At 36.7% G+C, this 12,244-nt stretch overlaps 1 protein-coding gene across 8 annotated transcripts in view; it reads left to right on the forward strand.

Moving 5' to 3' along the window:
- The window catches only part of EPHA6 (EPH receptor A6), an 815,440-nt gene that overhangs the window by 619,975 nt on the left and 183,221 nt on the right, over positions 1-12,244 (forward strand). For all 8 annotated transcript variants that reach the window (XM_036070278.2, XM_036070279.2, XM_036070280.2 and 5 more), the window contains one exon: positions 1,658-1,843. In XM_036070278.2, coding sequence (XP_035926171.1) covers positions 1,658-1,843 — 186 coding nt within the window. The remainder of the gene's footprint in view (positions 1-1,657; positions 1,844-12,244) is intronic.

The raw sequence follows: 12,244 nt of genomic DNA on the forward strand, positions 1-12,244 counted from the left end.
GGTCCAAAGAAAATACAGATAACTGAAATCTATGGTACTGCAAAAATTTGATTTGCTCCTCTACACTTAAATTTACATTGCATTGAACTATTAGCCAGACCTGCTAGCTAATAAACCAATTGAGGATAGTTTAATTTTCATTTCTTTGAACCTTCCGAAGATTCATATAACTTAAGGCACATGAATAGCGCTTTACAGTTGATAAGGACTTTTACATATATCATCACTTTTGATCTTCCCAATATCCTTATGAGGAAGGGACATTATAGAATTATGGAAGACTTTATTATCTTCACTTTCCAGATTAATAAATTGGTGATCAAGCATCATACTCTTAAGTAAATGCAGGTAATTAGCCTCAGAAAACCTAAGTCTGGAATTTTAAGCTTTATTGAACTTATTGCCTTGCACTGAGAAAAATTCCAACCTTCTTTCCCACAATAACCCCTCTAGTGATCCTTGTGTCTATATGGCTTCCAAACTTTGAAGCTTTGTCTTCACTTTTCTCACTCCTTGTCTGGAATGTCACTGCTTTTCTTGAATATCCAAACAGCACCCATCACTCAAGGTCCAGCAAAAGTTTGACCTGCTCCAAAAAGTCTTCCAGATCCAACTGTTCTTACTTAAAGAATACAGCGTTTGCAGAGATTGGTTCTTTTTTTTTTTTTTTTTTAAGATTTTATTTATTTATTTATTTAACAGGAAGAGACACAGCGAGAGAGGGAACACAAGCAGGGGGAGTAGAAGAGGGAGAAGCAGGCTTCCCCGCAGAGCAGGGAGCACGATGCGGGGCTCGATCCCAGGACTCTGGGATCATGACCTGAGCTGAAGGTGGACGCTTAACGACTGAGCCACCCAGGCGCCCCCAGAGATTGGTTCTTATGTTCTTAAGTGTTTTATTTATGTTCAGCTGAACTATTCTACTCAACTATAAGCTCCTAAGAACAGAGACCAACTCTTATACTTCTTTGAAACTCACAGCCCTCTATCACTGGATATATATGTAGTAAATTCATCATAAATATTTGGCTATTATTCCTTACTGCCCAATGAAGCCATTGCTGAGCCATAGATCATCTTACTATATCTGTATTCCAGCCACGTGACTTGTAATTCAGTTTGTATAATCACCTATTATAGTTGAGTTCAGTGTAGTCATTTCAATATGTTCATATACCACTTGACCCATGCATTGATTTCTGATGGTAGTGAAGCTCAGGCATATGGCCTCCAGGGTCAAATCCACTACACATGCCTGATGGATTCCCTGAATAGAGAGATATTTGGCCCATATATCAGTATTAAGAACAGGAACAGGAAATGTTATGCAGTGATTGCTTTTCTATAGAATTACATTAGCATCACCCATTCTGCTAGTCATAATTTCTCTGCAGATCAGGGATATCTATGGTAGATAGAATGGTAGTTCCTGTCCTACCCCATAGGAAAATGCATTCCGTTATTCATTATAAATGATGCTGATCAAGCATATTGTCATTACAAATTTAATTTGTAAGAAAGAAAACTCCATGTAGAAATGACATCCTTAACATTCATTATGTTAAAAAACAAAAAGATGGTAACATGTGACAATTCAGTTCTTCTGGAATGTAAGTATTCTGTTTAAACAAACAACTGCTTTTGTTCATATTTTAAGGAGAATTTGGAGAAGTCTGTAGTGGGCGTTTGAAGACACCAGGGAAAAGAGAGATCCCCGTTGCCATCAAAACTTTGAAAGGTGGCCACATGGATCGACAAAGAAGAGATTTTCTAAGAGAAGCTAGTATCATGGGTCAGTTTGACCACCCAAATATCATTCGACTAGAAGGTGTTGTCACAAAAAGTAAGTACTGATTTTCTTCATTACTTCTTTTATATATCTCTATCTCAGTTCCTTAAAAAACAAACAAACAAAACTTTAATAGCAGTACCATAGCCATTAAGGGGATAACTTAGTTTGGATATCATCCTCTGATATCACCCCTCATAGTCTTGATATTAGGCTACGACATTATCAGAGTTTGCATTGGTCACCAAACAGCTTTGAAATGGTATTTATTAGCTATAAATCATTTGCTAATTTAACTTGAAGTAATGAATCAAAAGTAAAGTATTATAGATTTTTTTCTAATCTCTATAAGCTATTCACTTCTAAAGCTGCTAAAATTTCAGTATTAATAGAAGAAACAGTTTAAATATTTTGGGTCATTAAGGTAAAATACTTCTGTTTGGACAAAAATCTCATATACAAATAGAGATGCTTTATCTGAAGTAAGATTTTTACATCTACATAATGGAACCCATCTACATAAATGCCATTAGAATTAAATTATTTTAATTTATATAAAATGGATAAAAGAATTACAACTTCAAGAAAAAAAATCCTGTTTTTACAGAAATAGTGGGATCAAAGCCATTCCTTTGAAGTTTCTTAAAAATACAAAATTAATCTTATACTCTAATAAATAGATTGCTATACAATCACTTTTACTTGAATAATGATAGGACACAAACCTTAACTATGTTTCTCCTTATTTTATTCACTAATGAGTTATAACATATAAAACCCAACAGAGAATGGCATTGAAAAAACTCATAAAAAATAATTTCAATCTTTGAGAAGCATTTTTTTTCATAAAACTGAAATTTCTTTTAAAACCATTTATATGACATTGAAATTTCATGTCATATTTGAAAGCAGGAAAGTATAAAAGCCTTACAAAAAACATTAATTGACTATGTGTTCCAAAGTCCCTCTCACAAGGCATTGACCAACATGCTGCCCAAGGGGAGCAGAAGATTATTGACAGCCTCAATAGTCTGAAAGACACAAAAGAGTACTTTTTTTTTCTTTTTATGGTTATCCATTTTTTTATTTCAAGTTTTTATTTAAATTCCAGTTATTTAACATATGGTGTAATACTAGTTTCAGGAGTAGAATTCAGTGATTCATCACTTACATACAACACCCAGTGTTCATCACAAGTGCCCTCCTTAATACCCATCCCCCATCTAGCCCATCCCCCACCCCCCTCCCTCCATCAATCCTCAGTTTGTTCTCTATAGTTAAGTCTCTTATGGTTTGCTTCCTTCTCTCTTGATGACAGCTGTTGAACTGGTCTTTTACTTCAGTGACCTTAATGGGGCCTGCCAGTATTTAGGCCCTTCTGTTGTTCTCTCCATTGATTCTGGGCTTGTCCACGTGATTGGCCTTGGCTAATGGGACAGTAACATGTGTGATGCAAGTGGAAGCATCTTACATGTCTGCACTTTGGATCCTGTCCTCTTGCAACACTCGTTCCTGTAACTCAGCCTCCAGTACTGAGCAAAGCCAGTCCATATGCTGAGGCTTCAAGCAGTATTGCAGAGAGGAGGAAAACTAGAATGTCTAGTCCACAGCTCTGTCTGAGCCCCCTGAGACAGCTTGAATGCCAGGCTTGCAATAAGCCATCTCAGACATTGCAACCTCTCCCCACTACCACCACCACCACCACCACCACCAGATGGCTGTAGCTGCCATTGACATCTTATAGAGCAAAGAAACTGCCCAGCTCAATCCAGTCAACCCATAAAGATTATGAGAGAAGATAAAATGACTGTTGTTTTAAGCCACAAAGTTTTGAAAAGTTAGAAATCTACTCCTGCCGCTTAAGACTTGTGCAGCTTTAGGTAAATTATTTACCATCTCTCTCCTTTACTTCCACATCTATAAAAATAGGGCCAATATAATTCTACTCCATAGGAAATAATGTAAGGATTAAATTTGTAAATGTATAAAGCATTTAGCATAGTATGTGTCATAATAAGCCACATTAAATGGTAGCCATTATTGGTGCTATGTGCCAGGCACTTTACACAAATAGTTTACCATTTCATCTTCACAGCAACTACTGTATCATTATCCACTGAAGCTCAGACAGGTTAATTAACCGGCAGAAAGACCTCTAACCCATAGTAAGTAGCATGGCAGGTATTCAGGCTGAGGTCTTTTTGACTCTAAAACCCATGGGGTGTGTGTGTGCGTGTGTGTGTGTTTTTTTTTTTTTTTTTTCTTCTATATCTACATGAATCAATCAGTTTTATACTTTAATTATCTTTATCTTATCTGAATTAAATAACATTAAATAAACGACAGTCTGAATAAAATCAAAGTACTACTTTTTAAAATAAATAAATAAATTAAATAAATAAATAAAATAAAATAAAATTTGGAAAGATCCAGCTATACCACAATAGCTAGCAAAGACTATAATTTAAAAGAGAGAGAAGAAATAACATGTTAATTATTTCATTTATATTTTCTGAATTCCTTGTCATTAATTTAGCATGAACTTTTCAAGTCATTCCTTCTGTCTTATATCTCTCTGGAAGGAAAAATGTAATTTTAAAGTTGGGTTATGAATCTTCCCAAAGCATTTAAAATAATAACTTAAATATAATGTTGAAGTCTTCTTACATGTATTTTTGCATGTAATATCTGGAAATAAGTGTTGAACAATAAATTTAGAGGTTGAAAGGTATTAGATCTTTTTTTCTCTCTTTGATGAATAACATTATGTGACTTTGTCATATATTCCCATGTGTTTTATTCATATATCATCATATATTCTATATGCATATATATACATAAAAGTATATGAAAAGGAAAATGATTTATAGCCCTATGAAGTAGTAAGATTTATTTATCCTAAGTCAGCTGAATAGGTTTAATGAGATAGTCGGTGGCACTTGTCTGCCAGTTTGAAATACTCCGTTTATTTCACATAAACATGCAAACAGCTGACACAGTGATTGTTTCACATCTCTGACAATCTAGTCTCAAAAGTGGACCAGTGACCTCCACATAGCCAGATTTGTATGCTCCCTAAGTCAAGGCCCTTGTTCCATTTCAAGAAAAAGAAAGAAGTGGGGGCAGCAGGGATGGAAGGAAAAGATAAAAAAAGATCATTGAGAAAGGACAGACTCAATATGCTTTTGAGTGGCAATCATCGTTACAGTTTTAACTTGTACAGGTGAGCCCCAAATAACGGTGTTGTGCCACTGCTGAGGTGGGTGTTAGAGATGGAGAAAGGAGTAATTCGCACAAAGATAAGTGGGCATATTTATACTGTATCTTCTTGACTCCAGTGCTATGAGATTTTTAAGACAAAGGCAATAAATAAATGAATACCTCATTCCCATAAATACATGGTAATTGTTCCAAGATTGCCCTTAAGTAGCTAAAAGATAGCTAGCAATTAATGCTCCCTAAGGACTACCATATTGCATAAAAGATAATACTGACAAAGCTAAAGATGCAGGATAGGTTTATGCAGTCATGTTAGTAGAGTATCCTGGGATTCTGAGAAATAAACACACAGACTCTCAGTTGAAAGTAATGCAAAATTATAGATCAAAATCTTCATCAGATCCTTTTATAAATTCTTAATATGCATACTTTTTATCTTATGTATATGTTTTATCTCTGAGAGATACATATTACAAAGTTCTTGGGAACACTTTTGCTCTTTCATATTCAGGCGTATAACTTTAATTTTATTTTAAACTTTAAAGTTAAATGATGAAAAGCTGTATGATATAAAAAATATGTATGATAAAAGTTGAACCTACTTATTTGATACACATCACAATTTCATTAACCTGTTAAGATAAAACTGATATAAAAAGAGATTAATTGAGCTAAACCATATGTTTAGCACATACTTTTTCTCCAAGAAGCAAATAGAAGCCATTAGTTAGAGAACAGACTTGTAGCCATTAGGAGCATGGATAGTAGCAATTTGTAACTGGTAAGGTATACACCAGTGTCATTAATTACATAACCAAAAGAGAAAGTGCTACTCTTCTATAAAGAGATAAGAATTGTGGTTAGATAATGAAGCGATACAGTGCTGTCACCACACTCCAGAAGACCGGGCCTGGCAGTTTGAATCATGACGATAGAAGAAACAAGAGAGGACTAATGAAGTTCCCATCTCCCAGCTTAGTAGCTGATAATTAAATTTAGATAGAACAGCTACATCTCTAACAAATCATAGATCTAGAAAGGAGTAGTAGAAGCCAATCAGGATAGCAAACAAACTCCCAAACATCACTTCATTGTTGGACATCTCTAACAACTCTGTGGGACAGTATGGAAGCCTCAACAGGAAGTGCTGGGCCTGCCAAACCCTCTTTAAATATGCCAGAATATTGTGAGTTCCTTCCAGTCAGTTTTAGTGGGTCCACACAGGCTCTAAGTCAGAGAGCAGATTCGTCAGTCAAATACATTGTACAGTAAATGCACAAGAACTGCCTCTCTGGTCCCACAATTACATTCTACTTGTCAAGTAATACATTGTCCAAGGTTTTAACTATTGCTGTTGCCACCAATATGATACCTGCTTCTCCACCAGGTTGTGTATCCTCCTGCCTGTTACAGAGTCTCGGGCAAGTCACTCAATGTCTTTAGGCCTCAATTTTTTTCCTCTGCACAAAAAGACTGAAAAGTGCAGATTGGACTAGAAAACACTGAAGGTCACATCTATCCCTAATATTTTGTGTTCCGTTCCTTTGCCAAAGGAAGAGAGTCACAAGATGTTGGTGAGGAAAATTTCTACTGTGATAACTTATCACCCCACTTCTAACTTTTTTTTTAATAACTTCAGGTTTGTTTCAGTGATCTAAAGAGAAGATAGACAGGTTCAGGAAGAAACAAAAAGTACCTTCAATTAAGTTTTATCTTTAACAATCTGTGAAGAGAAAAGTGTAGGTAAAATTTTTCCTGTAAGCAAAATTTTTCCTATAAGGAACTATATGGAATACACATTGAAGGGATAAATATTCTGCAAATCTGATTCTAAAAAAATAAATTAGATGGTTATTACCCCACCTCTGGAGTTCAGCTTCTCTGCTAGCTAAGATAGGTTGAGAGTTTTGTTTTGCTTTGTTTTCCAAGAAACATTTACTGAGTACTACCAGGTGCTAGACATTGTTGCTGATTAAAACCTAGAGCTATAGAAAAGAGGCACTCAGGGCGCCTGGATGGCTCAGATGGTTAAGCGTCTGCCTTGGGCTCAGGTCGTGATCCCAGGGTCCTGGGATCGAGTCCCGCATCGGGCTCCCTGCTAGGCGGGGAGCCTGCCTCTCCCTCTGCCTCTGCCTCTCTGTCTCTCTGACTCTCATGAGTAAATAAATAAAACATTTAAAAAAAAAAAAAAGAAAAGAGGCACTCAGTGCCCTTGAGAAGCCCACTTGTTGGCGTCAATCCACTGGGAGCAACAAATAAGTAAGCCAGTATTTCCCAGTATGATGTGTGTTCTTTTGGATACAGTTACTATTAATGTATTCATTCACTTGTTCAGTGAATATTTATTGGATGTCCACTCTTTTAGGCACTGGTAATACAGTATTGAAAAAGAGCTTCTATCTACTGGACGAAACCAAGAGAAATTAATATATGAATATAATTCTAGGTAAAGGGAAAAAAACCTGAATGAAGTGAAAGATCAAGCCATGCCAAGATTTGGTAGGTGAGTTTTCCAGGCTGAGGAAATAGCTTCTCAACCCTTGTGGCTAAGAAAGAAGTCAGGATATTGCAGACATCCAAAACATCTGAAGCAAAGTGATAACAGTACGGATTACATATTGAAAGAAAAAACTCTAGGCAGGCAAAACAGTAAGAAGGCTAGTGTAGTAATCCAAGTGAAAAATAATGAGAAAATAGATAAGTAAAGATAAGAAGAAGGGAATAGAGTCAAGAGCTGTTTCCGAGGCTAAATTGGGAGACTTTAGTGATTGATTATACATGGAGAATAAAGGAATGGGGATAATTTCAGATGCCTCACAAGTTTCTGGTTTAACATAAGTAAGGGGATGGAGAGCAAATTCTGGAGAAATACAGATTTGGAGAGAAAATAATGAATTCTGGTTTAGATATGTTGTGTTTCACATGCCTGGGACGTTTAAAGACTTCCAGAAAGCCTCTGGAACCTGGGTGGATGTCTGGGCTGCAGGTGCAAATTAAAGACTTGTCCCCAGATGAGCAGTGATTGGCAATTGAAACTATAGGGAGGGCGAGCTTTCCTAGAAGGTTGAGGAAAACGATCCTTAACAGACAGACTTGAAGAAGAGAAGCTTACAAAAGAGAAGAAACAACATAGAAGAAAACAGGTTTCTAAGAATGGGGGAGAGATTCATAGAATAAAATGAGCTGGGAAACCAAGTATGATAAGGATTGAGAATCATCTATTGGATGAGGCAATTAGGAGGGCACAGCCCATTATAGCATATCTGAGGATGGTCAGCTTGCAGTGGACTATGAGGTGTGTGCACACAGCAGTCAGACGATAGGTTAAAAATGCAAATTAGATCGTGTTGGTTTCTTACTTACATTCCAGATGTTTAGCCTTCTATGTTATTCATTATTCAAGTAATATTTATTATGTGCCTAACCACTCTGTGCCAGGCACTTTAATAAGCATTGGGTATTTGACAGTGAATAAGAAAGCCAAAATGCCTGTCCTCCTGGATCAGGTCCATGCATCTCCCTTCTCTGGTTTCATTCTTTACTGGTCTACTAAATCCTAGAATACATCCATGCTAAATGACAAAGCCATCTTAAATCTTACTCTCATTACTCCCATGTGTCTCTTCCTCTTCCAAATCCCTGAAGAGCTGGACAGAAATGTACCAAACTGACCCTAAATGGGTATATAGAGAACTATGATATGAAAAGGACGTGGGTACCTAGAAGGGCCAGACACCTCTGGGATTACCAGCCTCCCTTTTTTCAATCATGTAAGAGGCAAGATCACATGCTGAAGAGATGGGTAGAGGTCCTGGGGTATTGGTGGATGTTTGAAGTAGCCCCTGAGGAAAGTGTGAAAGAAACCTGATCAGGAAAAATTAGAAAGATTGTGAGTATCAGTGAGGACACAAGAGAACTTGAGGCTCATGACAGAGCTGCTGCCCTGAAGAGCACTGTTAATGAATGGGGTGGGGGGGAAGGTGATAGAATGAAAGTGGAAAGAGGTGCAACCCAAAGGAAAAGGAAGGCTGAGAGGCAGCACAAAAAGAAGAAATCGTGAGTTTTTATATTTTCTCTCTTCTCCTAACATCCTTAATATTTACTATTTGCTGTTACTGAAAATAGTGATAGATTAGTCTTGTGCAATTTCTGGAGTCTCCATGTAGTCTCAGGATATTTACTACAAAGTATTTGCCATTCAGAATTATTATGTATACATATTGATAAACAGAAAATGAACTAAGTGTGACTCTAACAAATAGGAACAAGATGACACATTCTGGTAGCCCTGTGTATCTCGCTCTGTTCAAGCAGCACTGGGGCTAATTGGGATCGCCAGCTTATATTCTGCCAGAGTGTACCTCCCTATTTACAACAGAGAATATACTTCGTCTGTATTCAGGAGGAATTTATTCTTGTTCTTTCCATGTTTAAGTACCTGGGTTTTCTAAAGGTCATCCAGTCTAATCCCCTTACTAGATCTGCCTCTAACTTAATGTCTCCTTCCTGTGGCTCTCCCCTCTCCCTAACTAGCCTCCTAATTATTGGGTAGACTATAAGAAGATATAACAGGTTAAAAATTCTAGTAACAGGTTGCTCAATGTGAAGATAACACTGTAAACTGTAAGAACTAGGAGAGAAAAAAGGAATATAAATACAAGTTTATGCATGCGTCATGTTGCCTTTTAATACCTCAAAATCAAATGAATAGAACTATCTAGACAGTGAAACCTTACTCATTTCCAAAAATAAAAATTCCTTCCAAATCACTCATGATGCAATTTTTTTCTGGTAAAAAGTTTGATGATGCCGAACTGGAGAAGGGCTATGGATAAATCTATCTGATAGACGTGAATTTGCATTCATGAACTCAGGAGAATAAGAACCATTCTGCCAGACTGGAAGTTCAGGCAATCAGTCATGCCTCAGGAACCTTCACCAGGTTCCTGATGGTCTTATGTAGGACTGGATAAAGACCAGTAGAAGTCTTTATCACTGAAAACGATTATGGGCTCCTTGCATATGTGACTTCTAATAAAAAAAATCCAGGGGCGCCTGAGTGGCTCAGTAGGTTAAGTGGCTGCCTTCGGCTCAGGTCATGATCCCAGGGTCCAGGGATTGAGCCCCATGTCAGGCTCCCTGCTCGGTGGGAAGCCAGCTTCTCCCTCTCCCACTCTCCCTGCTTGTGTTCCCTCTCTCGCTGTCTCTCTCTGTCAAATAAATAAACAAAATCTTTAAAAAAAAAAATCCATAAATTTCATGAATAGAAATCTAGCAAGCTTCTTATTTAATGTCATGATGAATATTTTAATGCTTATTTTGTTGTTGTTGGAATATGTTACTGTGACTTTTCTCCAATTTTCACTTAGATATAATTTCATACTTACAGAAAAAGTTGTGAAAATTATATAGCTCCCATAAAAACTTCACTCAGTTTCCCCTGATGCTAATATTTTACATAACCATAGGATTATTATCAAAGCCAAGAAATAAATATCAGTACAGAACTATTTACCAAACCACAGAATTTTATTCAGATTCTATCAGCCTTTTCACTTACTGTCCTCATCTGTTCCAGAATCCCATCCAAGCTCCCACATTGTACTTACTTATCACATCTCCTCAGGATCTTCCAATCTGTGACAATTCTTCGGTTTTTCCTTGTGTCTCATGACCTTGACACTTTTCAAGAACACTAGTCAGTTACTTTGTAGAATGTCCCTCAGTCTGGGTGTGTCTATTGTTTTTCCATAATTTGATTTGCAGTTATGCATTTTTGGCTGGCATATCACCTAAGTTATGTACTTTTCTTAGTGCATTGTATTGGGGAAAACATGATGTCCATATGCCTTCCTGGGATGTTAACATGGATCACCTGGTTAAGGTGATGTCTTCTAGATTATCTACTATAAAGTTACTTTTCCCCTTTTGTAACTAATATATATTTGGGGGGAGATAATTTACACTATATAAATATCCTGGTTCTCCTCAAACTTTTTCCTACTAATTTTATCATCCATAGTAGATCTTGTCTGCAAGATTTATTAACATTGTATTCTAACAGTGATTATTCTGTTTCTCTATTTCTTCTACATTTTTTAATCAGAATAGTTCTTTCAGGAAGAGTTATATTTCAGAATGTTCTATAAATGGAATTATATGATATGAAGCCTTTTGAGTCTGGCTTCTTTCTTGTAACAGAAGGCACTTGAGATTCATTCACGTTTATTGTTGTTATTGTTGAGCAGTATTTCTTTGTATGGAGGTACCATAGTTTGGTTATGCATTCAGTGGTTGAAGGACATCTAGTTTGCTTCCAGTTTAGGTGATTATTAATAAAACTGCTCTGGGGCGCCTGGGTGGCTCAGTCAGTCAAGCATCTGCCTTTGGCTCAGGTCATGATCTCAGGGTCCTGGGATTGAGCCCCACATCGGACTCCCTGCTTAGTGGGGAGTCTGCTCCTCCCTCTCTCTCTGTCCCTCCCCCTGCTTGTTCTCCCTCTCTCTCTCTTTCTCACTTACTCTCTCAAATAAATAAAATGTTTTTTAAAAATTAATTAATTAAATCTGCTCTGAACATCGATGCACAGGTTTTTGTGTGAACATATATTTACATTTCCCTTGGGTAAATAGTTACATATGAAATGACTAGATGGTATGGTAAATATGTGTTCAATTTTGTAAGAAACTACCAAAATGTTTTCCAAACTGAGTATACCATTTTACATTCCCACTAGTAGTTATAGGTTTCAGTTGTTCTGTGCTATCGACAATACTTGGTATTGTAACTTAAAAAAAAAAAATTTAGCCATTCTAGTGAGTCAATATTGGTATCTTATTGTCATTTTAACTTGCATTCCCTAATGACTATTAATTTTGATCATCTTTTCATATGTTCATTTGCTATCCATATATAATTCTTCTTGGTGAAGTATGTCTTCAGATTTTTACCCATTTTTTCCATTGAGTTAGTTTTTCCTTAATGTTGAGTTTTTGAGGTTTTAAAAAATATTTTCTAGATATAGTTCTTTGTGAGAAATGTGATTTGTCTGCCTTCGGCTCAGGTTATGATTCCAGGGTCCTGGGATTGAACCCCAGCATGGGGCTCCCTGCTCAGCGGGGAGCCTGCTTCTCCCTCTCCCTCTGCAGTTCCCCTTACTTGTGCTCTCTCTCTCACACACACACTCTCTCTCTCTCAAATAAATAAATAAAATCTTTTAAAAAAATGTGATTTTTG

Source organism: Halichoerus grypus, chromosome 1 (genome assembly GCF_964656455.1).
Source record: "Halichoerus grypus chromosome 1, mHalGry1.hap1.1, whole genome shotgun sequence".
NCBI lineage: Eukaryota > Metazoa > Chordata > Mammalia > Carnivora > Phocidae > Halichoerus > Halichoerus grypus.